General features: G+C 38.1%; 3 protein-coding genes across 6 annotated transcripts in view; 1 reads left to right on the top strand and 2 right to left on the bottom strand.

The window, feature by feature from the left end:
* The window catches only part of LOC113404446 (tenascin-like), a 37,574-nt gene extending 31,077 nt beyond the window's left edge, over positions 1-6,497 (top strand). For 2 of the 4 annotated variants that reach the window (XM_026645331.2, XM_026645332.2), the window contains exons 3-8: positions 1,143-1,277; positions 1,688-1,825; positions 2,261-2,390; positions 4,313-4,449; positions 4,694-4,890; positions 5,504-6,497. In XM_026645331.2, the coding sequence (XP_026501116.2) occupies positions 1,143-1,277; positions 1,688-1,825; positions 2,261-2,390; positions 4,313-4,449; positions 4,694-4,890; positions 5,504-5,665 (899 nt within the window). In that variant the 3' untranslated portion in view covers positions 5,666-6,497. The remainder of the gene's footprint in view (positions 1-1,142; positions 1,278-1,687; positions 1,826-2,260; positions 2,391-4,312; positions 4,450-4,693; positions 4,891-5,503) is intronic. The other 2 variants (XM_064221027.1, XM_064221028.1) reach the window with 1 other exon arrangement.
* Positions 6,498-6,946: 449 nt separating this feature from the next.
* On the bottom strand, positions 6,947-9,641 carry LOC113404419 (octopamine receptor-like). The gene is made up of 7 exons (XM_026645303.2): positions 9,414-9,641; positions 9,000-9,267; positions 8,515-8,656; positions 8,097-8,179; positions 7,910-7,996; positions 7,312-7,415; positions 6,947-7,142 (listed from the first exon to the last, which is right to left on the bottom strand). The coding sequence occupies exons 1-7, from the start codon at positions 9,589-9,591 to the stop codon at positions 6,949-6,951; spliced, it is 1,056 nt and encodes a 351-aa protein (XP_026501088.2). The 5' UTR covers positions 9,592-9,641; the 3' UTR covers positions 6,947-6,948.
* A 1,722-nt stretch (positions 9,642-11,363) lies between these two features.
* Positions 11,364-26,606, bottom strand: part of LOC113404413 (neurogenic locus Notch protein) — a 114,987-nt gene continuing 99,744 nt past the window's right edge. Inside the window, exons 9-33 of the mRNA XM_026645294.2 lie at positions 25,576-25,690; positions 24,906-25,027; positions 24,609-24,776; positions 23,916-24,054; positions 23,177-23,329; positions 22,678-22,784; positions 22,218-22,331; positions 21,956-22,112; positions 21,596-21,828; positions 21,234-21,379; positions 20,994-21,142; positions 20,511-20,660; positions 20,141-20,280; positions 17,768-20,034; positions 17,449-17,657; positions 17,168-17,368; positions 16,750-16,918; positions 16,399-16,600; positions 15,922-16,069; positions 15,572-15,683; positions 15,242-15,358; positions 14,859-14,970; positions 14,395-14,508; positions 13,966-14,073; positions 11,364-13,838 (exon numbers count right to left, since the gene is read on the bottom strand). Of these exons, the coding sequence (XP_026501079.1) occupies positions 13,645-13,838; positions 13,966-14,073; positions 14,395-14,508; positions 14,859-14,970; positions 15,242-15,358; positions 15,572-15,683; positions 15,922-16,069; positions 16,399-16,600; positions 16,750-16,918; positions 17,168-17,368; positions 17,449-17,657; positions 17,768-20,034; positions 20,141-20,280; positions 20,511-20,660; positions 20,994-21,142; positions 21,234-21,379; positions 21,596-21,828; positions 21,956-22,112; positions 22,218-22,331; positions 22,678-22,784; positions 23,177-23,329; positions 23,916-24,054; positions 24,609-24,776; positions 24,906-25,027; positions 25,576-25,690 (5,846 nt within the window). The 3' untranslated portion in view covers positions 11,364-13,644. The remainder of the gene's footprint in view (positions 13,839-13,965; positions 14,074-14,394; positions 14,509-14,858; positions 14,971-15,241; positions 15,359-15,571; positions 15,684-15,921; positions 16,070-16,398; positions 16,601-16,749; positions 16,919-17,167; positions 17,369-17,448; positions 17,658-17,767; positions 20,035-20,140; positions 20,281-20,510; positions 20,661-20,993; positions 21,143-21,233; positions 21,380-21,595; positions 21,829-21,955; positions 22,113-22,217; positions 22,332-22,677; positions 22,785-23,176; positions 23,330-23,915; positions 24,055-24,608; positions 24,777-24,905; positions 25,028-25,575; positions 25,691-26,606) is intronic.

Raw genomic sequence — 26,606 nt, 5'->3', positions numbered from 1 at the left:
TTTTTGCGCCTTCTTCGTTGTGACTAACGACTATCCTAATTCTTTGTTTTGAAACTTACAAACACGCCGCTCGCATGCTAGTGGTTACACGTATGCCAAAATTTCATTAGTAATCAGCGTGTATCAATCACAACATAATCAAGATAATTAAATTAATACCCCGTTTTAATATAGCCGAACGAATTATGGTACAAAAATTAAATCGCATATGAAAATCTTTTACAAATATATAAAACAATTGTTCTCGGATACAATGGATGGACTATTGTTTTTCAGCTCATTATATCGTGTTGCTAAATTATAATAATAGGAATATGATCGGCGTTCGAAATGCGAATAATTCATCCATTGTTTTTTTTTATAAAATAAATAACGTTAGCTAATCTGGTATGTGTTTCATTGTTTTTTTTTTATTCGTTGATCTTACAAAGGAATAAAAATGAAAGGCCCAATTTTATTAATGCGGTCAAGCTACTGAAGCAGGATGATATTATTAATGAGAAAATATTTGAATGCGAGAAGATTTTTGAGCATAACTTTTTTATATTACTTGCGAGTCCAGAGAACAGCGCCGTGATTTTGCACAGCATCTTTGCGGTGAGTTAGTGTAAATAGCTATCTTACGCCTATCTTATACACATCACAAATTGAGGCCCCTCTAGACTCGAGACTCCAAGACCTCATCTTTAACCATCGGAGAGGCCCCCAGAAAGTGTCTTAAAATCTTTTTTACGGGGAAGGGCTGATCGCCAGTACTCTGATTGCACCCGGGCGCTTGTTGTGCTTAAGACGCGCCTGCACGAAGTGACCCGCATTCTGTCAAAACAAATTAGGAAATCACTGTAAAACACGATCTTGAATCGTCAAAGTCATAACATATGAGATTCACTACAAAAATGCTAATTTATAACTATCAAATGATTACATCCAACTAGCGTATCACCGTAAGTTGGTTTCACGAATGGGATACATTACGATGTGAGTTCCACGTTTAGTAGAATCTCATTCTTTACAAAAAATATTTCAACCTGTGATATAAGATCAAGAACCCTGTGTTGTTCCGTCTAGTGATACATTTCTACTCTTAGTTTTTTTATCTCCGAATGTGATATTGATTTAATTATTTTTTTTATTATTTCCAGGGAGGACGGGCAATGTATGTAACGTTGACATCGAATGTCCTGACAATGCATTCTGCAGGCAGAGCAGCTATTGCGTCTGTAAAGACGGTTTCGTGTATGCGGCTGTCAACAGCACACACAAGGGCTGCTTGAAAGGTAATCCCGATGTTGAATTTGAATTTTTTTCATAGTAGTGTGTAGCTTCATAAAGCTGCATATTCCGAGGAAATGAGCCCAAATTGTTGTATTGGGTTTTCTGTTTGTTACAATGCCGTGCCTCATAATTATGTAAAACCGATAGTCCTGCACCTTAACTCTCTCTGGTAGAATAGGATTGCTCATTCAAGCGTTAAAACGAAATGACTAAGTTTTCCGAAGATGCCTATTCTAACACATTATTTAAATGTTAATTACTTCCCAATTGAGATTAAAGCTAGTATTTGGTTGCGAATTTATTTGAAGGGTCATTATGCAGAATGTAATTAAGCACAGTTGCTTTGTTCAAAGTCCCTTTGTAGGTTTAGAATAAAACCTTACGACTACAATATTCTTACATTTTTCTTCAGAGGCACGTAATGGCGAGGAATGCGTTCAACATATCCAGTGTCACTCAACAATGGGCGTGCACTCCGAGTGCACGAATGGTGCGTGTGCCTGCGCACCCACCGCGCACTTAGAAACCGACCGATGTTACGAAACTGCTGGTAAGCTGTCTCATTTATGTATTGATGTTAATCATCGTCATCATCATCATTAACCAATTAAAATCCATTTCTGAACATTGACCTCACCCAAACTGTGCCATAGCTAAAGGTTCTACGTCTTCCGCATACGGTTGGGTCCAGAAATATTGATGTTAATTTTGTGTGTATCGTCACTTATTAAACTTTAACTACAGAGGTTTTGTAATAGTAGACATTAAGGGCGTATGAAATTTTCTTACACAACCAATGCTCCACCAACTTGCGGAACTTAGACGTATTTGCACTGGCTCACTAACCCTTCAAATGGGAACACAACAAAACTAAATATTGCTAGTACTACCTATCCTACTTGGTCGTACCTATCCAGAAGGGCTTGTTTGAAGCCCTCCCACCAAGTAAAGAGTAGTCGCTAATAAGTAAATATACAAATTTCAGTAATCGGAGAACGATGCGTGGTTGATCAGAACTGCTACCTTGGGGCTCCTGTTACTGAACGGCAAGCGTTCTGCGTGCGAGGCTTCTGCACCTGCCAGCTTCAGTTCAGTCCTAGAGATAACGGAACACGGTAATTACTCCATCAACACTTTGCTATATTGCATTGTATATTAAAATGCACAATGTTTTTTTTAAGAAGCCCTCGGAGTTCAGGACATTTTATAGGAATAAATATCTTCCTTTTATTGTCAGAAATTGTGACTTTTAAAAATATTTACTTTAAAATGATATTCTTTTCGCGCCCGATCAAGGTTCTCCGTAGAACTTGTTAGGTACCCAATTTTGGCGGAATTATGCAGAAGCTCATTGAAATTAGATACACGCAGATTTCCTCACGAAGTTTTTCTTCACCACCGAGCACCATATGAATAATAATAACAAATTAAGTACATGGAAATTTGGTGGTGCTTTGCTGGCTTTGTTTGAACCCGCAATCATCGGTTAAGATGCACGTGATCTAACCCTTGGCCATCTCGGATATCCTAGTACAAGCTTATTAATTAACGATTGAAAAAACATTGTCTGACATACATTTGTGCGTTTCACGTTTGATAACTCTAAAATTAGTATAACGTATCTCCCAAAAACCTCTCCGATGGGAGACTTCGATTCAGTTAAGATCATGTCCTCTCGCCCCTTCATCTAACAGTGTCTTAGTTTTAAGGATTTAAAGTTTACCATATTATATATTATTGATTATTAGATTTACATTCAATTTAATCATGACCATTCAAAAGAGCTTAAGTCTATTTTCTTTGATTATTCATATGTATAGATTGACAAAAAATAGTGGTCAACAGTGGCCATTAAGTATAGATATATATAAATCTAAGAAATATTTGAATATCGAATATTAACATTTTTAATCATTGATCAGTGCTAGAGAGACTACTACTACTAGTACTAGACGGCTTTGCTAAAATCTAATGAATTGAATTTTGCGTCTATAAAACGTCTCTGTCGTATTTTGAGCTCATTTTGCAGCGACGAATCAATTTGTGCGTGAGAAAATAAAATTGATTATTTCATGTAATTTATCACCTGAAGCTCAGATTTCATTTCCGCCAGCTATTTTAGTTACGGTATGAAACGTAAGATGTAATCAATTATGAATAAAAAAATACATTTAGATGTTTTATTTTTGTGTAATTAAGTATCAATTTAAATTCTTTACAAATAATTCCTATTAACTAATTAATTACCAATAGACGTATCGACAGTGCGAGTTGACACAGATAAGTTGAACTAAATTGCCATTTAATATTGTTAGTCGAAGAACAGAAGCAGCGTAGGTATACTACAGTTACTCTTTTAACATTCCGATCTTAATAGTAACTTGAACGCGAAAGTTCACGTTTATTAAACTGATTTTATTGTTTTGATTTCATTTCATTGTAAACTGACGCCGCCCGTTCGCATGTTTTGCGTTTTTTTTTTTTTTTCTGCACATCTACGGCTGCAGCTCTTCAAAATAAGTCCATAGTCGATATTTTATGTGCAGCTATCGTCGCATCGTCTGGGACAAAATTCGGGTTGGGCTATTAATGTATAAGATGTCTCTGTATACAACATGTTTGTATGCGAGTTTCTTCAAAAACTACGTGATGTCTTAATACGAATGGTTAATAAAACGGTCTAGAATTTATCTAAATTATTTTTAGATATCTGTGATATATTTTTCATTATTTTTTAAAATATAGATGAACTAGCTGAACCTCTACCCGCGCGAAATTTATAAAACTTTACCTATGGCGCACAAACCTACTCCTCATTTTACCCCCTTGAGGGATAAAATTTTGGGTGACCTAAAAAAGTAGCCTATGTTCCCGGGACTCAAACTATTTCCATACCAAATTTTGTCGAATTTCGTTCAGCGGCTTAAGCGAGAAGAGCTAACAGAATAGTTACTCCCTATTAAGACCATTATTGAATTGATTTTACTAAACAATTACTATCAATTCTTCTTTTAAATATTAACCGGTGTTCTCTCAGATGCGTCCGGGACGCAGCCCTCGGCGAGGAGTGTGAGGACGAGCTGCAGTGCGCGGGCGCGGGGCTCGAGTGTCGCGGGACGTGTCGCTGCCGAGACAGCTGGGTCGCGTACAAGGACATCAACGCTTGCTTCGAGTGTGAGTATGCTTTATTTGCCCGTCGCCATATTGCTAATGTTTAGTTCATTTACATTTCATGAATACAATTTGCTTCTAGCGTGTCCGGCGCAGGTAGTATGGAGAATTCTATAGCAATTGCAGTTCTATTAGTGTGAGCATTCAATCAAATCTATGAGAGAAGACCACCTTATCGTACCCTACCATTAAATAATCTGTCTTCTGCCTCAAAGGGTAACAATTTTTTATAATATATTTTACACAGCTGCAAAGGCCCTCGATGATCCCTGCCAGTACGACGTCCAATGTGACGCTTTAGCCGGAGTGGCTGAGGCCCCGTCTCCAGGGGCAGCGCTATGTTTGGGCGGGACTTGCGCGTGCGCATACGACGCTCGAGCCGCTGGGAATCCTCCGCGTTGCTGGCGACGAAAACGCCCCGGACAGGAGTGCGACCGGGATGAGGTCAGACGATAAATAACAACAGCAATACCTTTAATATGAATCAATTTTATTGTGTTTTTTTTTATTTTTTGTACACGTTTTAGTTACATAATCTATTTGTAATGTACTAAGCGATTGTTTTAAAAGCAATTGACGTCCTATTTCGTGGGATGTTGTTAATACAATATTTGGTTATAAAATTAGAACGTATTCCTAGTACTCTCAAGTTAAAACTGCTCAATAATTTCAACTTAACTCGTAACGAATATTATATTGAGAATATATTGACCTGCTTTTTAGTTCGTGAAATGAAATAGTTCAAAGGGAATATTCGTGAAACGAAATACCTGTTTATATGGAATATATTTAGCAATGAGATTTTATCTCTGAGCGTGTTATGTTCTCACAAAGTATGTTAAACTAGCAACAATGCGTATTTTTAGTATTTGATCTGCATTTTGCATAAAAGAGATAGAGAAGTTATCTCGAAGTATGAAACCGTGGTAGTTAGAAAGAGACAGTTATACATATAACACATACAAATAGAAAATATTCGATTTCGCTAAAGGTAATTCGTTTGCACACAAAATAATTAATTTATTTAAACATGATTGAAAAATTGTGTAATTTACAGGAATGCGTATCAGAAGAAGACGAGCCAGGATATTGTCTGTCCGGACGCTGCACTTGTAAGACTTGCTCGCCCGACGCCAAGGATTTCGGCGGAGCGACCGCCATTTCCTCGCCCGCGACAGTCGCCGCCATTTTGTGCGCTATCGCCATCTTCGCTCGTTAACGGCCATTTTGTTGTGTTCTGATTGTCGCCATCTTGTTTATTTTGACAATTTTTGGTAAGCTTCTTTATGAACTTCAGAATTGTAACGATGAAATTGTAGACGTTATTGTTGAAGTTTAAACAATTTCCGAACAGATTGACAGTCTCGAAAAAGATGGCGTAACCTGTCAACGAAAGCAATTCCAGTGTTAAGGTCGAAATACGTAGCAACGATTAGGAATACTTATTTTCAACGTGTAAAGTTCCTTTTGAATTCTATTTTTGTAAATGAATACATTCTAACCTACTTAAAATTTACTATTATGGCAAAAATAAATTAAAAAAAAAAAAGTTTTTATACTCTATAACTTCCAGCCATTGTTAATGCTTGAAGAAATGTTTTTAAATAAGCACAATCGTTAAAATATCCCATTAAATTTAGAGGCTTTTCGATGAGAACTATTTTAATAATACAATTTTAATTAAGTAAAATTATTATACTTATAAATAGTATTTAAACGCAAAAACAATTAAAACTGAATATGATAATAGACTGTTAAAATGAACGCATATTAAAATATAAAAATGAATACCTTTTATAAATGTATCCGTTTCTTGTAATGGGATGTAGTTAAAAATTCTATGATAAGTTGTAAATAATATTATCGCCGTTGTTGTTTGTTGTTGAATTGTATATTTTAATTAAGAGTAGATTTATATAATGTTTTTTCCACTGATATCGATGCAGTATTTTCTGAGTGCAATTTTTCGACATTTAAGACATGAATGGGTAGGTTATACCAAAGAAGTGTACACTAATCGAATATGTGTAAATAAAGAATATTTATTTCAATTGATTTTTTATTTATATAAGGTACCCGAAGAAAGGTTTACAAGTTATCGTTGGTTCTCATTTTGGCCACCAGCTAAGTTTGTGGCGTTGTGGGAAATTCGCCTACTTAAGGATCAAATTCAAAATAAAAAAATCTTTAACATGGTGTTTATTTCTTTGATCTTATAGTCTGCTTGGGTTAAGCCAAAAATAATTCATAACTACATACTTTTTTATTTCTTTGTCACAATTTATTTTGAAAACTTCATTGACTTTGAATTTAAAAACGTAAAACCACCAAACCTGGTATAATTAATGAAAACACTTCTCTGATAATTCAACCAGGTTCAAACCCGTGGCCACGCTATAGGAGTATTGAGGTTTTCTAATAAATGATGTAGAAAGGGTTGTTCTATTGAATTGTAATCAAAACATAACTCAAAGATATAAATAATTACCTACTTAAACTTACTCAAGCTCTCCTCACTCGTGGCGTCAAAGGCATTTCGACGTGTCTGGACGCGGAGCTCGTGAGTGATGTCTGTAAGGCTCGTCTCACACTGGGCGAGGCGGCGGCGTACACGAGAGGGTTCAGCGCGGAGTTTATATAACCCAGCCAAGTGCACCATTGCCAAGTCGTCTCCCAAACGCAGTCGCAGACGGAGTCTGCAATTGTAATACTTTACTCATGGCTCTGAAATTTTATTTAACATGGCTATTTGGTCAGAACCAATATAGATTGTAGAAGATGCTCCTTATGAGGGAGTGTTACTCATTTCCATTATTATTGCAATGTAAAGAATTAACAGAGATGATAATCAATTAAATTTACGACCTAATGGCAACATGATGAAGTATGGCGTCCAACAGACGAGAAACAGCGCCATCAGCATCACTATAGTCCGAGTGGCCCGACGTTGACGCAGTATAAAATTCGCACTGAAATTTAAAATAAGCGTAAATATTAGAAATCTCATAAGCATTGTACATATTACTATTGACGTTATATTTTGCTCTATATCACTGTAAATAGAATCATTTATAATATAACTATATCCATGAATTTAAATACGAAAATGAAATGAAATAAACATATTATACAAAATATATTTAAAAATCATTAAATCCTTGTCCAAGATAAATATTTAGATAAGTTTATAAATAATTATATATTGTCAAAAGTATAAATTTTTAAGCCAAAAAAAAGTAACATTTTTTTTTAACAAATAACACAAAAAATTGCTTTTTGTCTACAGTATTTACTAAGTTAATTAATATTAGACACTCGAAACCTAAATTTTTTTAGGTATAATTTTAGGGTTTTTATCAAATATTATCTCAATCTAACACACAAATATGGAAGTACTAGTAAAAAGTGCAATATAAATGCATTGATTTTATACAATTAGCTTTAAGTAAATTATTTAACTCACTGGGCACTACACTTGCCAGTAGATTGCGCAGTACAGCCCATATTTGGTGCATTTGGTAAGTTCAAATAGCCCTTTGGTGACAAATCACTGAAAAAAATATTAAAGGTCATTCAACTCAGTTTCATTAATAAAACAAATTTAAATTCAAATGTTAACAAGCAGTATCATTATACATATGTCTACATACACGTCGCTATTTTGATTGTTGTCAGTCTTTATTTCGGATTTTTGTAACGGATATTTGCCTGATACGGTACTTGAGTGCAGCTTCTGTAACAAAAAACGCTTTTAATATGTTTATTTAATATAATAGTCTAAAAACTGTGGATATTGATCTTGTGTGATTGAAAGTACCAGTTTCTAGATGGATATATTAAGTAATTCTTTAATAGCCGAGATAGTCTATTTTTAACTGAAAATTGAGGCTTCCAATTCGGGCAAATACTACTTAGTTTTCATGAGTTTACAATAAAGAAAAATATGGCCAAGAAACCGGTATATGACAATATTTTGACAACATTTCGTGGTAGAAATCCGAAATATTTCCTTAAAACAATAATGAGACGATAGTATTAACGTGTTTGTGTGTGAGTGAGCGGACATACTTGTGGTTCGTGATAAGAAATCCGACCACGATGTGCACGTATCGGTGGCGGCGCGGCCAGTGCGCGCAGGATGAAACCATACAGCGTGACAAGCACGCCCGCGGGCAGGTAGAACGAGAAGGTTATGCTAAAGAAGACGTATCTAGAAAAAAAATCCTTATGATTATAAACCTAATGTAGAATACATTTTTTGTGTATAATATATAACGGTCTGAAGATTGAGAACTAAAATAATAAGATTTTATGGTTAAAAAAAGTCAAGAATAGTCATTATAAAAGTACCTAGATATTTTAAATACGATCGGTTTCAGAATGAATAATTCTATGAGTTAAATTCATATTAATATTAAAAATAAAAAGATTTCCTTCTTTATAAAGCTTTAATTAACCTTTCAAAAAGTTTATAACAGATCATCTCATCTATCGAGCAATTTTAATTTTTTAATAAATATTAATGACATGAATCTAGTTATCTAAAATCTCACCCAATATTCGTATTAACTGTGCATGCCTTCTCCAATTCCCCGGGATGGAAATGTCTCGGCGACGGTATGAAGGCATTAGGGAGAGCGACCAACGTCGCGACCGGCCATACGAGAGCTGCCAGCACCCTAGCTCTCTTTCCCCTACGAGCTCTTGCTAGTGGTGCAGTGATACCAGACCAACGCTCCCAACCCAGAGCACAGAGAGAAAGGATAGATGCCGTGCAACATAAGACATCCATTGTACTCCAGCACGAGCAAATTGCCCAATCTAAAATTTACAAAACATTGCCATTATTTGTGTTCATCATTTGGAGCAAATAATTAAATAAGTAGATTATTTCCAGTCTTCGTTCTTGTGCCATAAAGAGGTAATTATTTTTTAAAAGAAAATTACTGATTTTTCTTAAAACTTACTCAAGTTAAATACAAATAATTCTCTCGCTGCTGCTAACGGCTGGACCATTATACCAACCAGCAAGTCAGCTAGCACCAAGCTCGTCAAGGGGTAATGTGATGGCGCTCGCCTCACCCTCCATAACGCCAACAGGACCGCGGTGTTCCCGAGAATCGTGGCGACGGTAATCACCATCATAGCGGTAACTGCCGCCCACCATCCCGTGGTCGTGTCGCCCCGTGGCTGCAACCACACTGTTTACTGGTAGATTCTTAGTTAGATAAATATATTATATAAAATGTAACTATGAGCTAAATGGTACAAAATAAGGTTAGGTGATATAAGATTGCACGTTTTCTGACGAATCTTACAAACTAAAATTAAAAAAAAAAAACGTTTCTAATACTATGCCATCCAATTTATCGATTTAGTCATAGTTTTTATAAAAAAAGAAGCTTCTCGAAGTTAAATATCATGAACTCCACTAGAAGTTAACGTTTCGTAATTTTTTTTATATATATAACCTTATTTTAAAGATTAACCTTTGTACGAACATTGAAATATTAATTAAGCCTCTACAATTAACGATATCAAATCAAACTAATACTACTATAATATTGAAAACTTAAATACATTATATAATATGTATAATACTTTGTTGTAGTATGTACTTACTCATAATTAATAATCATTCGCTATACCTTTTAAATATATCACGCAATGCACTTTTAAACTGTTTAACTATTTTTATTTAACAAAATCACATTCAAAACACTTTATGTTTATTATAAGTGACTTCAATTCGTGGCGTGTTAAATTGTTGAGTACCTGCTTTAAATAAATCGCATGTGAAACGACTAATAAGTATAATCGTTTTAAAATAACTTATGTTGTTCAAATAAATAAATAAAAAATATTGAAGGTAATCATGAAATATAAACAAAGTATCGAGTTTTATTTCTTGCACTCAAAAGAACTTCTTCATACACGGAAACAGTCAGAGAATCTCCAAATTGTTAGTGAATTAAATATTCGAATGAAACAGTTGTCCATTGAAGAAATTTGTCTTTTAACAAAAAAACTTTTTTTTTTATATGGGTGATATGGCTGGAATGTTACTTGTGAGATGAAGTCAGACCGAGAAGTATGTAAGAAGTCATGCTGTGGCAGGAGGATGATGACATTGGTATGTTGACGGACAAATTGTCTATCCGATGGAAAGTGGTTACCACTGCCCGTGGATATTGGCGTGGTAAGAAATTTTAACCATTTTTACATCGCCAATGCGCCACCATCCTTAAAACTAAGATGACATGTCCCTTGTGCCTGTGCACTGACTCATACTTCAAACCGGAACTCAACAATACTAATAATAAGGCTCAATTCATACCGGGAGAGCAGCGACACGGCGAGCATTTTTCGTTTGAAATAATTTTAAACTTTATCTACATAATTAAGAGACCAAAATATCTTGAGAAGTTCGAAGTCGGCCGCGCGGCCACACGCGTCTTGCAGCGGTACTGCCCGGTACTGATTTTATTGCCTAATCATATCCTACCTGTCGCTGACGCAGCTACCATTCCGCTCTGAATCGGCCCTAAATATTGCTACCTGCTGCTGCTAATAGTGATGCTAGAATATTTCTATGATGAGTGGTCTAGTTCATCATATATATTTTTCGATACGTTCCAAGTATATGAAGTCTTTAATAATCATATTTTTGTTAGTAGTAGTTTGATTATACTGATGTGAAACATTTAATGTGCCGGACAGATCGGCTGTTGACGTACAGTGGTCAGTATACGTCGCCTTATGAAAGTTAGAAACGTGTTACACGGTGGTGACGCGTCACATTTGCCAGGCGTCCCGCGAGGCCTTTATTTCTACCGGTAGGGTATCTCGAATTCCAATAAATATTTAATTTATTTATTTCGCAATAGGTTGAGGTTTTAGTTGTAATAAGAAAACAGTTTTAATTTTATTACTTTATTGTCCGTTAGGGGAAAATATTTAAGAGTTATTCTCCACAAATTTTAGAATCTTACAATGAAATGCATTTCATAAAAATAATGATAAAAACGTATTTACAGGCGTCTTAGAGTTAAAAATTTACTTAAACTATACGTAATAGTTTATTACAATACTTAAAATTGTCTGAAGGCACAAAGAGATGAAAATATAATAATTTGTGCCCTATTTTACATGCATTTATTCTTTTAACAATGTGCCAAGATGTCATTTATACTTTTTTTTTTAATTCACAACGATATATTTTTACAATAAGAACGTTTCAACACAAAAAAGTTTAAATTAGGTAAGTTTTCATATTATTAAAAAAAAATCAAATTTCATTTTGTACTTTACATTTTTCTCTATCACTTGACATTTAATTTACTCTTACAATATTTTACTATATAAAAGAATGCATTACAGGAAGCACGCGTTTCATTTATTACGTACCCTACTTACTAGTACTAGTAATACACAATTATCACTATTAAAATATTTTATCTGTCGACATTTTGATAAACAATCGCCCACACACAGGCTTTAATTTTATGATGAAAGTCACCGATTTCTCGTGATTCATATTAAAACTTGGCTCATTGGCACATAACAATGACACAGTGAAAAAAAATTATTAAAACTATAATTAATATTAAACTACGAAGATCATTTTACGATTCGAGTTTCATTAAATATTATTTTTTTAATTATTTACAATAATATAGGCGACGTTCACACGTGGGCAGCAGTTTTAAAAACTTAGCTAACAAAATAATCTTATAGATAATATATTACAAATACATGAGAATGAATGATATTAATAAAATTGAGCATATGTGACCCCAAATATAAATGTTTCATTAAAGCGAACATTGGAATGATGAGATCTTGATGTACGATCCGTCGTACTTTTGGAATAAATACGTAACGGTGACTTCAACGATAAACGACGACTGAAAATTGGTAAATTGTACAAAATTATGAAAAAAAAAAATGCACATTCACAAATCGCAATGCGAAAATCTTTTATGTTTAATTTAATTGAGACTGAATAATTTCCTTCTGCAAAGTGATAAAACAAAAAAAAAGTATAAAAATAGATTGAACTTTCAAGAGTGACAATACAGATTTTTTAATTTGTTTAATGTCAATGTCATTCGTTTGCTTGTACTGTAACGTGCGTTTCCTGGTTTTAAGTCACCGTCACACGATAAAAAGTATTGGAAGCAACAATGGAATGATTTAAAAGCGGAAAAACAATATCTAATTTATCGACATCGAACTGAGACTGATGCCTGTTACGAGTTACGTCATAGAAATTAAACTTTAAAATTCATTCAAAAACAGGCGTCAATCTTAGTCAGTACTTATAATTTAACCTTAGCCTATAAAATTTACTTAAAATTAAAAAAAAAATCTACATACACTACAGTACATTACAGATGTTACGTGCTAAAGAATCACACATAAATAATTTCCTTTCACGTCAATACGCAAAACAATCTCGTATGTTGATGAAAATTCCCAATTAAATATTTTTAAAAACGCAGTTTTATATAAAACAAGAAATAAAAACACATTTAACAATAACAACTAGTTCACGGTGTTCGAGTTACACTCTGGTGTATTTTTATCAAACACTACGATAATCTGTGGAAGCGTTGATACGTTCACAGATAATATAATAAATTGTGACGTAAACGTGACGTTTTTTTTTTCTTTTTTAAGACATAATTTTAATGTGTCGAGATAACATTAACATTCCAACTAAAATCGTTTTATTTATTATAATAATTACATAGTCATTATTTCATCTCCAAGATTCTGACGTCAATAATACACCGAGTACTGTCATGGGATGTCACGTTCAAATGCTATGCTATGTCATGGCTATACAAATCAGTCTATCATCTACGGCACTTTAGCACCTTGAGATTTCGAAACTTATACATTTCAATAAACTTATCTAATTTAACATTAGTATAATTTACAAGGTGCCGATTACGTTTAAAAGCCTTCAGAGTTTAATGTGAAAATCCACTCTAATCTCTTTCTATCTCCTTTTTGAAAACCGATGTGTAATATATGATCAAATAAACTCATTTGCTTTTTTTAACAATAATTTACGTCGATTTACAAATATTTTTAATGTTACAACTCTCAGGCGTTTAAATAAGATTATAAACGACAACACCGTTCAAAAATTTATTGACGAGTAGGACTCACGCGTTGTTTCAATTCTGATTATATATAGAACGCTTCGGTCGTACCTTTGTTCGTCTGCTGTATATCGTTAGGCGAGAGCGCAGCGCGGTCAGACCAGTCCGAGTGGGGGGACTGAGTGAGCGGCGTCTGGGGAGAGGGCGTGGACCAGTGGTCCGGGGATTCCGGAGAGGGCGTCGGGAACGTATCTCCCATACCCCAACTGCCATAGAGACCTGAAAATCACGATTATAAATTTTAGTATAATATTAACTGAAATGGCTTCATAGCAAACACTTCATTTTCGACAATCTTTTAGTAGATACATATCATAAACATTGCATAGCAGCACTCAGCACTCACCGGACATGATGTTGGTGATGGCGGGGTGCTGCGCGCCCTGCACCTGCCCCAGCGTGGCGGCGTGCGTCATGGCCGCCTGCAGCTGCGCGTTGTGCTGCCCGTTGGCGTCTGTTGGCGAACGTCGGGATACTCGTCATTAAAGATTACACAGCACTACTAGGTTACACGAGGATCTAATTATTGGACCATAATATAAATACAATTCGTATTTTAAACGCATAGGTGACATCCATTTACGATACGTGATCGTTTCAGTACAGATAAATCAAGCGATAGTTCATTATGCAGTTTAAATCAATATTAATTTAAAAATAATTGCATACGTTTAAAAGTCATACGCCATGAGACAGACACAGGCATATGTTCTCAAACATCGCAACAAGAGTGTCGATTAAATAGTAGCAACGCGAGTGCAGTGCGGGTACTCACTGAGGTGCACGAGCGCGGAGTATGCGGCGGCGTCCAGGTGGTGGTGCCGCAGCGCCGCCATGTGCGCCGGAGACGTCGGCAGCGACGGCCGGGACTTGCCGGGCGACGGCGAGCCTGCACGGCACATACTATGTAGCTTACTGACGTTAAACATTTTTAGAAATATTTTGTATTCAAAATAAAGTATAGTGATTAGGCGATAACATTAATTATATCTGTAATGGAACACGTGACAATATCGCGTAAGTATCTTTGTGACCGGGACAAATTATTCCAATGAGAGAAATGCCTCTAGATTTAGAGTTCAATTAAAGTCCGATCTTATCTTGCTATTTGATTTATTATTCGATCCTTCCTGAACATTTAAACAGAAATATTCGAGCTGATCCGAGGTTCGAACTCAGGACCTCATAAGATCATCAGACCTGGCATCCTTAGCACGTGCGAAGAGGAGGGGTAGTTACCGATGTAGGCGTGCGGCGAGGTGGTGTGGTTGCTGTGCGTGGGCGAGTGGTTGGAGTAGGGCGGCGACAGCGAGGCGCCCAGCCCGCCGCCGTACTGCAGCGCCTGCCCCGTCTGCGGGAACATTTTATATTAGGAACTTACGACTGTTTACTTCTGCTCGAGTAATTATCCAATTATTTATTTTCCTTTCTAATTAAGATTAAAACGTCAACTAGACTATGACAACTGATGTCATCGTACATCCGACTTATAAGTGGATAGACGTGGCTGTATACCGTTGAACCGTCGATCCTTTTTCTTCTTTTAAATATATTTGCGATTTAGGATTTCGATAAACTTTGTTATCATATATTGAATATTGGTGGTAATCTCGTCCGCGTACCTTAACACAGTCGTCATAGCTGGGCGGCTGCTTGTGCTGCACGAGCTGCTCCACGGGCGGGTACTGCGCCATCGCGTTTGAGTACAGCGACGTCGCGTCGTACGGCGACGGTAGATCCTGAAAGCGACACAGAATTGACTTTAAACGTGCTCTAAAGTATAATTTCAAGTTTAGTAGTCTATAAAACTAGAACCAGCGGTACCTAGAACCTTCGAATTTCGGTTTGTGACTTTAATAATCGATTCAGACCAGGATAGAGATGAAAGAATATAATAAATAAATCAAATCACTTGGTTTTCATCATATTTTTAAATTAATGTATAATTTTACCTGTAAATTTTGTAACGGCGATTCAACGGGGCTCAGACTGAATGCCAAGCTCTCCACACTCTGGGGCACTTCCTGTGCCACTTTCTTATTGTTCTTTTTTACACTCGGTTTTCTAAAATACAAAGATTTTTTTAAAATAATTTAAAGGTATTATAGGAGATCAGTTATTTTAATATTTAAAACATAGAAACAAGATGCATCTAGTAAACACGAAGATATAATATTTTTTTAAGATATATATTCTATCGTACTGTTAATTCCATACATTATCTCATCACAAAATAGCACTATTAATTTAGAAAATAAAAAAGCTAAAATTATCATATATAATTGTATATTGGCGTACATACCGTCTCATTTGTGAGGCTTGCATGGTCGTTTCGTACGCGTCTTGCGGACTGTCAGGACCAGGCTTCGCGCGGGGCTTCTTAGGTTTGCCCTTGCTGGCCGTGATCACCGTGGGCTGGCTGATCAGCTGCGGGTGCGGCGTGGGCGACGCTGCGGGAACATTCCATTGATTAATATACGAAACCATGATACTTGTGTAGGTGTGTATATTTGGTAAGAAATATTTATTAAGAGGAGGCTAGTTTGCATGTCTCACTGCTGTCAAAAACTTAACTATATAATGGAAGCACTTTTAATAATTATATTTGATATTACCAAATTGCTCCAAAAAGAAGGTCGTAAGTCTTCTTTCGCAATTACCAAGTCAATAAAATGAAATAAAATGCTCTCCGATTTGATCAAAATTCAACAGATAAGCTGCGATAGTTTAATTAATTGCATTTAAAAAATTAAACAGTAAATAATTTGGATAAACTCACTCATGAGATGATGATGTTGCGGTGGTCTCGGACAGTGCTCGTCGAGTAATCTCACGATGTCGTCGTGCATCCTCTCCTGAGCGACGTCTCGCGGCAGTCGGTCCATGTGGTCAGTTATCTCCCTGTTCGCCATCGCGTCCAGTAACGCTTTACACGCGCCGTACGAACCTTCCCGAGCTCCGAGGAATAATGGGGTCTCGTCCTAGTTTAATTAGAAATTATTATTCAATTGAGCTCAAAATATATGCTTATAGTCATCGGTTAAGGGTAAAAAAATGGCTCTAAATGCTCAGTAAGTAGCATATTTAGAGATATAATATCAGAAAAGATTCAAAACATTACGTAGTGTACCTTGTCGTCCTGCGCGTCCCGGTTGGCCCCGTGCACGAGCAGCACGTTGACGGCGTCCACGTTGTTGACGGCGGCGGCCCAGTGCAGCGCCGTCTTGCCGCTGTTGTCCGCCGCGTTGATGTCCGCGTCCGCGTTGATCAGGTCCTCCACCATGCCTTCTATGGCCAGCCTGAGGGGATTTGTGAAAATAATATTTAGCAATCGAAGATTAAATATTTTTATTGAAGCATGCCGTTCCGTTGTGGGATGTCGAGCGACATTAAATACAAACCGTAACTTTGTTCTGGACAGACTGAAAATTCCGAAAGGTCCGGGATAAATCGAGACCCCTTTTATATTTGATCAATAAACAGAAATATGCATGAAAAAAATTGTAATATAATACAAGGCTGGGGAGAGAGACGATCGACGATCTCACCTGGCGGCCAGGATGAGCGGCGTGGTGCCGTCGTGCATGCGCGCGTTGAGGTTGGTGGCGCGGTTGCGCAGCAGGATCTGGAACACGCCCATGGCGTCGGCCGCCACGGCGGAGTGCAGCGGCGTGCGGCCCGTGTTGTCCTGCGAGTTGGCGTCGGCGCCCGCGTCCAGCAGCCGCTTGGCGGCGTCCGCGCGCGCGTACCTGCGCCGAGGGGAGACGCGTTACGTTACACCACTACATGCGCGTTAGCTGATCCGTGAGCGGCGCGAGGAGTCACCCACCTTGCGGCGAGGTGCAAGCTGGTCTCCCCGGTCTTGTCCATGGCGGCGTTGAGCTGCGCTCCCTGAGCGACCAGCTCTGAAATTATATGGGCCGTCTGTTCGTCTTCGACGTCGGAACCCGTGTCCAGGCCTCCGCCTCTTATGGCTGCGACCATCAGAGGAGTCATACCTAGAGGTCCTCTCGCGTTCACGTCTACGTGAGTATCGTGCTGAAAAGATGTAAAATTATATTAAATTCGATATCCAACGTGATACGTAATATTACTTGTGACTCCCCTTAAAGTGAGTTTTAGATATAAATGTTTTCCGTAATACTTACGATGGCAGGCGGCGTCATCATACTGGGAGGCACTCTGATATCCGCTGCATCCAAATGCTGTTGGGTCCATACTCTCGGTTCGTGCCCAGCTTCTTCATAATCAGTGATCGCAGTGTGATCAGACGCATAGCCACCGGGTGCGCCATTGGCATCACCTGGACCGCGAGGTCTCTTAGCCCTGGGAGGAGCAGACCCGTCATCGTCATCATCAGACCAATGGGGTGGACCCATGTGCCCACCATTGATGTCGACATCGATACATCCGATAGATCCTTTATTCAAATTTTTCATTTCCTGCCCATCGGGACCTCTTCGTCTCGAACGTCGTCGCGTTGATGAGTTGTTGCGAATAAAACCTTCGGGGAACCAAGTTATACCAGCAGCTCGCTTTCTTTGTGCTGTGACGAGAACTCCGATGAGGAGTCCCGCTAATAGAACTAGAATCACGCCAATAAAGACGTATTTAAAGTTTGTAGTTTCATCTATCGGAGCATTTACACCCTTAACTTGATAAATAGGGAAGTCTGGTGATAGAGAATGCTTCGACGCAGTAGCTGCTAAGAAGTCGGCAGCTTCACGAGCCGAAAAGAAGCACTCTGATGCGGACATCGACGTGCATTTTCTGTTGTCAATTTCTAAATACACTTGAACTCCAGACTGCCCTCTCTCCGTGTAGACTATTTGATGTTTCTTTCCGAACTCCGTGTCCTGTAAGCCCACATCTGCCGATCCCTTCCATGGATAGACCATATCGTTACCCAAATGATCTTTCTTTATTAGAACCGTAGTTCGTAGCTGATGGCCGAGATCTCGCAAGAATGCTACAGAGTTTTCCTTGAAAGTTCGCATGTCCATGAGCAAAATTACCGACATAACACCTTCAGCTAGATCGGGTGGTTCGTTTTCACAGTCGAGTCCGTCCCAATTACATTCAGCGTTATTACATCCGTAATCACAATGTCCATTAGCGTAGTGCTTTTGACAGTACGCATCGTAAACAGGGTTACATTTTTGCAACGATTTCTGGCAATCTCTTCCATCGAACATGCAGGCTTGAGTGTTGCAAACTTCATTACATTCTCCGTTCATGAAAACTTCCCAACATTTTATAGGCGCCGTGCAGTTTGCCCAAGGGTTGATACCCAGGGAACAATCGTTTCCGTCAAATTCACAGGCATACGTATTACATTCTTCATCGCAGTGGTGGTCTCCTTGTTTTTCTTTGCAACCCAACTTAACACACTTCTCTCTTTGGAAGGCTAAATCTAGTTCCAGAGGTGTTAGTCCGGGGTTTTTATTGTAAACACCAGACATGGGGCTTCCGTATCCACCTCTCGCGTGAGGGTCATGGATGTCACAGCTCTTGCCGGTCCATTGCCTCGGGCAATAACAAAGATAGTCACCTGGTTTATCGATACAACGTGCTTCGGGATGCTTACATGGATTACTTAAACATTCGTTCATAGAATCGATTTCACAATTTATACCAGACAAACCTGATGGACAATCGCAGATGTAGTCACCGATTTCTGATGTTTGGCAATATCCGCCGTTCTGGCATGGATTAGAATCGCATGCATAGCCTGAATACTCGCAGTTCTTTCCGTAAAATCCTTCATTACACAAACACTCATGTCCACCCTGAATCGCAGTGCAAATACCCCCATTTTGACATGGAGAATTTGCACAGAAATTGACTTTAGCGTCGCAATGTCTACCCATGTAGCCAGGCTTACAATTACAGTCATAATCATTGACCAGCTGCACACAATCTTGTGTGCCGGGATTAGAACAGGGGTTGGATAAACATTCGTTGATGTCACCTTCACACCTGGGACCCACAAAACCTGGTGGGCATTTACATTCGAAGCCCCCGACTTTGTCCATGCAGGTGCCGTTGTTATGGCAGGCGTCTTGTTTGCAATCATTTACGTTTATCTCGCAGATTTTTCCAAGTGTACCGAAAGGACATGAGCAAGAGAAGTTGTTTATCAGATCGTGACATGTTCCTCCATTTTGACACGGGTTCGGGAGGCAGTCGTTGACGTTAAGTTCACAGTTCTGTCCTTGAAAACCTTTTGCACATTGACACTGATAGGTTCCTACTAGGTCCTTGCAAACTGCTCCGTTCTGACAGGGAGCGGAGTCACACTCGTTGATTTCCTTCTGACAGTAGGAGCCGGTGTAGCCCTCGAGACAATGACATCGATGGGAATTACCAATGTCTTCGCAGGATCCATTATTACATAGCTGTTTCAATTTGACACCTATCGACAAAAACAATGATATTATTTAAAGTTCAAAAAGTTAGTCAAACGATATAAAAATACAAAAACGTAATGATTGCAGACGTAGTCTCCACTCGGTGTATACCTTTCCGAATGCTAGCATCTTTGCAGGAGACCATCTCCACGTCACACAGCTTCCCGGACCAGCCGGGCGCGCACGTGCACGTGTACTGCGGGCCCTTCTGCGAGCACGTGGCACCGTTTTCGCACGGGTTGTTCTCGCACCTGGGGACAGGATGGCATCAAGATATTGTGTTACACGAATGTTATAATGTGTATCATTAAATTTAATATTTAATTACAACATTTCGTTTGTTAAAATATTGTGAAAAATATGTTACAACCTATATATTAATAAAAATAATTCTAATAAAAAAGATAGTTTTAAATAAGTTAACCTAATAGACATAAAGTTATGTCATATTTATTAAACATACAACGGGTAGTACACTCACCACTCCACGAAGGCTTCACAGTGCTTGCCGGTATAGCCGTACGGACAGTGGCACGTGTAGAAGGTCACGTGGTCGTGACAAGTCGCTCCATTGTCGCAGGGTGAACTGTCGCACATGTTAATACGAAACTGACAGTTCGAACCCGTGTACCTGAAAATTTACAAGTTATTAAGTTTCACATCGCATTTCAGATCTAGTAAACTCTTCTGTTCATTTCAATTGCATATAATTAAAGATAAATGAATGCAGCCTACAACGTCGTCATCTATCTCGGTCAATATTTATATAAAAAATAGTAAAATGTTTGAGAAGGAGTAAAAAAAATACACTAAAATAAATAAAGCAACAAATTGATTGTCTTTTTATTTGTTTACTAACTTTTACATACCAAATTACTGATGATAAGAGATACATCGACGTGTAACTCCACCGGATATATATTGTTCATTAGTATTTCTGATCGTATGTATAAAAGCAACTCACCCAGGAGGACATGAACAGTTGTAAGAGTTGATGCCATCTATACAGGTGCCACCGTTCATGCAACTCGACTCTGTGCAGTCTTCGTCATTGGTCTGACAGTTGATCCCAGAAAAGCCGAGCGGACACGTGCACGTGTACGATGCCACATACTGGATCGAAAAAATGGAGTATTAGATATTTGTACGGGTTCATTCAATCCGTATTGCAGCTGAAATACAAATCAATAACACTGAAACTAACCTGATTACAAGTAGCGCCGTTCATACACGGCCGCGACTGGCACTCGTCTATGTCCACCTCGCAATGCTTGCCCGCAAAGCCGCTCGCGCACACGCAGTTGTAGTCGCCGATACTGTCCAGGCACGTTGCACCGTTTTGACAGGGGACTGTAAGTGAAGATAGCTATTAGAACCGAAATAAACAATCATAACGTCATAAGTAGACTTATGGAATGTAACCTAAATAATGAAGACATACGTAAATGCAATATCTACTCAAAATCATGTGGTGTGTCGAACATACCTGTCGAAGATAGTTTTTTGGAAACGTACAAAGGGTAATGTCGGTTATTCGAAAATAAGGCAACAAAGGGCAGCACTCACAGGAGGCGCAGTCGTCGGTGTTGATGGCGCAGTCCTTGCCCTCGTAGCCGCGCGCGCACAGGCACGCGTACGAGCCCTCCGTGTTGATGCACGTGGCCTCGTTGTGGCACGGCGCCGTCACGCCGCACTCGTCCACGTCGCGCTCGCACAGCGCGCCCGTCCAGCCCACCGGGCACTGGCACGTGAACTCCGCGTACGACGCCTCCGCGATGCAGCGCCCGCCGTGCCGGCATCTGGAGGAGGTCGACGGTTTAGCCCAGCCCCTTCTGACCGAATACTATGTCGGGTCCACCGCTTGCTCAAATTCATTTGCGCCGAAGATGTCAGGTCAAAAATTTATATGGTTTGCTTTTAACTCACTGGTTGGGCAGGCAGGGGTCGAGCGTGTTCTCGCAGTTCCGGCCGGAGTGGGGGGGAGCGCACACGCAGCGGTACCCGTTGACGAGGTCGATGCAGGAGCCGCCGTGCAGGCACGGGTTGCCCGCGCAGTCGTCGATGTTCGTCTCGCAGTTCACGCCTGAGAATTACACTTTAGATTTATACTATCCCGAATAAAGGCAAAGACACGATATACTTTGCCGAGTGTAGCATTTGTAGCGTTAGAATATAACACTTTACTCACCAGTGAAGCCGAGTACACAGTCGCACTTGTACGCGTTGAGTCGGTCGTGACACGTGCCGCCGTGTTGGCACGGATTGGAGCTACATTCGTCGATATCTCGCTCACAACGCTGACCTGAATTTAATATTGATTTTATAAACGCTCTGAAGTTAAGACATTACACATAAATTGTCTGTCTTAAAATCACAGAAGTTTGCTCAAATAATACTGGTAAACAGCGGCATTATTATGCAGTAAGTTGACTGATATGTAAGGACATAGATAAATATCAGCAATGGAGTATAAACTTTAAGATACTACACAGGAACCGCTAAAGCTAAATCAATACTTCGAAAATGATTATTATTTTTATAGATTAAGCAATCTGAATCAATTGGTACAAGTTCATGAAAATATTGACATTAGAAATTAGATTCGATTATGGAATTAATTTACACATTTATATTTGTATATAACGTACCTCCGTAACCCGGTAAGCAGTGGCAGATGAACTGGTTGACTCCGTCCTCGCATGTTCCACCGTTGATGCAGGGGTTCGATGCGCATTCATTTACATCCGAGAGACATCTGCAATATTAAAAACTTATTATTATTTGTTTTTTTTTTTTAACTAAATAAAATTAGTAAGCAATCATGCTCTTGGTTCAAATTAAATACCAAATAAAATTAATGTTCCTATGATTGGACAAACATTGGATGTTGGCGTTGCATTTTTTAAACCAAAACAAATATTAGTTACATTATAACCACAACACGATTCAACGCTTGTTTTGTTTTTTTGTATGTCCATAATGACAACTGTTCAGACATAATACTATAACGTAACGGTAGAAAATAAAGTTGATCGGCAATAGAATAGTTGGCGCATGGATAGTACCTAATAAGATAGCCTAACCACCAATGAAAAGTTCAAAATTAAAGACAACATTAAGAGGCTACCACATCAGCAGATCACATACCTAGCGTCATAGTATCCTCTCGGACATTCGCAGCGGAAGCCGTTGATGCGGTCGATGCATTTCCCGCCGTTGGCGCATGGGTTGGACAAACATTCGTTGATGTTGGTCTCGCAGTGTTGGCCGGTGAAGCCGGGGATGCACTCACAGGTATACCTAAGGCACGTTTGAGTTAGACAGTGCCTATAGATTGGATCTGAGCATGCGTATATGCAGTTTTTAGAGGACTTGGAGAACGATTTCGATGAAATTTGTCATGCGTAATCAATTTATACTTACAGGAGACTAAAACATTTATTTTCAACTGTATTCAATTATTCTTTATTTAAAATCAAGTAAAATAAGTAATATTCATGAAGTTTTTTTTTTGGAATACAGACCCAACAAACATATCGTCCTATCCCATTGAATAATATTTAACCCAAATAATACTTTATCAAGCATAAAACCACAATAAGAATCCGTTTGAAATCTATAAAGCAACCGTCGTGACTGATCAAATCAATGATTCGATTAAAAAAAGCGAAAACAATAAACCATGCTGTAATACAAAAGCACTTACTCAAAGTAATTGTTGCTGCGTGTGAAAGAGAAAAGGATAGACATTAAAAGAGGAGAAAAAATTTTAATCAGTGACATGTAACAACTACTAAACATACTTTTGGTCCCTCCAAATAATCCCATATAAGTGCAGTAAGATCCCAAAGATTGAGGTCAAATATGAATATAAATTGCGACTCACCTGTTGATGCCGTCGATGCAAGTTGCGCCGTTCCTACAAGGATTGGAGTAGCATTCGTTGACATTGATTTCACAGTTCCGACCCGATGTTCCTGGCTTGCAACGGCACTGGTATCCGTCGATCAGATCCTCGCAATGACCTGAATGCAAAATGTCATCCACTAACTATTTATATTTCTCGTAATAAAAGCACACGAATGCTATATTATTTATATTTAATCTATTTATTACAGATAAAAATCTGATTTCGGGAACTGGAAATATCCGAATAATAAACACATGTTTGTTCATAAATCTTTCCTCATAATCCATTAGAAAATGATACGAAACATAAATAAAATTTAATTTTATCTGCTGGTCCATACCATCCATATCCATACGGTAGATTGCAATTCCTATAATTGTCGCAACAGTCGAAAATATAAATCAGGCCGTGTTATTGTCTTATCATTCACGCAATGAAATTACTTAATCCTAGAACTTAGCGAGTTGCAATTATTGAAATCCTATACGAAAGTTGTGCCAACTTTTGTATAGGATTTCAATAATCGAACAATATTAATTGAAATATTTGTCTTACAACGACTAATACATGTGCTACTACGCCAATACAATTGTTTAAATGTGACACAGACCCAACACACTTGAACAAATTTGCTACCAATAAATTAATTTCATATAGAACGTCACCAACCTCCAAACTGGCAAGGATTGGACTCGCACTCGTTGATCTGGGTCTGACACACGCGGCCCGTGTATCCCGGATGACAGTTGCACGTGAAGCTATTGTCCCCATCAATGCATTCCCCTCGGTGACACGGTGCTGATAGACAGTCGTTGATGTTGGTCTCGCACGACATTCCTGTGAAATCATTGAGAATTGGGATACTTGGCTGACGTTGCACGAGTTTATAAAGATGATAATGAGAAATCTTGAATTTGAATAGTAAATATATTTTGTACGTTGCTTCAAACATTGGTCCAAACTCACCGTTGTATCCGGGTGGACATTCGCAAGTGTACCCGGCGATGGAATCATGACACGTGCCTCCGTTTCGACAAGGACTTGAAGCGCAGTCATCGATGTTCACCTGACAGCGAGCACCGGTAAAACTGTAAAAGAAACATTAGTTTGAGTTATTCACTTGATGTAACTATTAAATGTTTTGGCTATTTAAGATTAAGTCGACTAATAACCTTGAATTTTCAATCTGTTTCTTTACTCATAAATCGATATACATTTTAATATATTTCTTAAATGTTTGTCTAACAGGATAAAGCAATTTAAGAGAAGCTGTTATTATTATTAGTTTAAATAATTAAAAGCCTCGTGTTGACAACTATTCCACGAAAAAATTGGACATATAATGTCGATATTATGAGAATACCATGGAAGTAAATAAAGTATACGTTTCTACGTATGGACTAACCACTAAAACATATAAGTCATCATCATATAAGATGTTTTCATCTTGCTAATTCAATGCTCGACTTTTGAAAATTCCATTAAGCATTTCTGGAATTAAGCATAGAACCTATCTGAGCATTACCCATATTTTGGAATAGTAGTTTTAGTATTATTCCCAGGAAATAAAGTAAGCATGTTAGAACAGCTTATAAATAATTTAAGATGAACACGTTAGTTTGTTACAGAGACTCACCCAATGACGCAAGTACATCTGAATGCGTTTATCATGTCATGGCACACGCCGCCGTTCAGGCACGGATTGTTGGCGCACTCGTCTATTTCCACTTCGCATTGTGTTCCCGTGAAGCCTGAAATAGATTTATTATTAAAGTAAACATAAATTATTTTGTTTGTTCGTTATAATCAATATAATTTAGTACGTGTCGTTTTGATTTAAAACACTATAAATTAGAATTCATGCATCGCATAAATGAAGTCGTTAACTCGGACGCACAGCTAATTGGTATTTGAATTTTATGGCAGTGAGTTGTAGAATTATTTTTGACAAGATTTTGAGTTATTTATACCTATTTTCCCATCACCATTAGAAAACGACTTCTGTAACACTTTTTGGTAACGATTGGCGCTATTATGATCTATAAATTAAAATATGTCGCTGTACTATTTTTTTGTGCCAGTGCCAATAGATATCGGCAACGTAAGAAACCATTCCTTACATTGCCAATGCGCCACCAACCTAAGGAACTTGTTGGCACTGGCTCACTCACCATTCAACTATGGTATAAAATATGATGAATGTATTATGACCAAGCGTAGAAGACGTGTTTCTATAGAAGCGTCGCGTAAGATTTATTTCCTTAATGTTGTCTGGTAAAATTACATCAAATCTGTAGTATCAAACATGAGTCATACGAGGAAAAAAAAAAGGTAAAACTTGACTCAGTTAAAAGATCATTAGACTCGTAAAACTTAATAAGTAATGGGCGAAACAAAGTTAGTTTTCAAGGGAATAGCGTACTGGCGTGTTAATTACTGGGACAATGTTTAATTAAAATGTCAGAGTGGACGTACGTACGTACGTTTGACGAATCGAAATGTATGCTACATGTTCGAAACGGGGAGACTTTCTTGAACGGAATAATATAAATTGAAGAATTTACAAACGGTTGAAGACGTAAACCTTAACTCATCGTCGTGTATTTAAAACATACATATGTGTTCACTGTTGCTTAAAGTTACGAGTAAATATATATATATTTTTTA

Source organism: Vanessa tameamea, chromosome 5 (assembly GCF_037043105.1).
Source record: "Vanessa tameamea isolate UH-Manoa-2023 chromosome 5, ilVanTame1 primary haplotype, whole genome shotgun sequence".
Classification (NCBI taxonomy): Eukaryota; Metazoa; Arthropoda; class Insecta; order Lepidoptera; family Nymphalidae; genus Vanessa; species Vanessa tameamea.
This window is presented reverse-complemented; position numbering and strand designations above follow the sequence as displayed.

Bases quoted from the DNA above. Each gene is read 5' to 3' on its own strand.
- LOC113404419 (XM_026645303.2), bottom strand. From the start codon at position 9,591: ATGATGGTGATTACCGTCGCCACGATTCTCGGGAACACCGCGGTCCTG. The intron at 8,657-8,999 runs GTGAGATTTTAG...TTTTTTTTCTAG, and splicing joins ACAGTTAATACGAATATTGG to ATACGTCTTCTTTAGCATAA. The intron at 7,997-8,096 runs GTATGTAGACAT...TATTTTTTTCAG, and splicing joins AACAATCAAAATAGCGACGT to TGATTTGTCACCAAAGGGCT.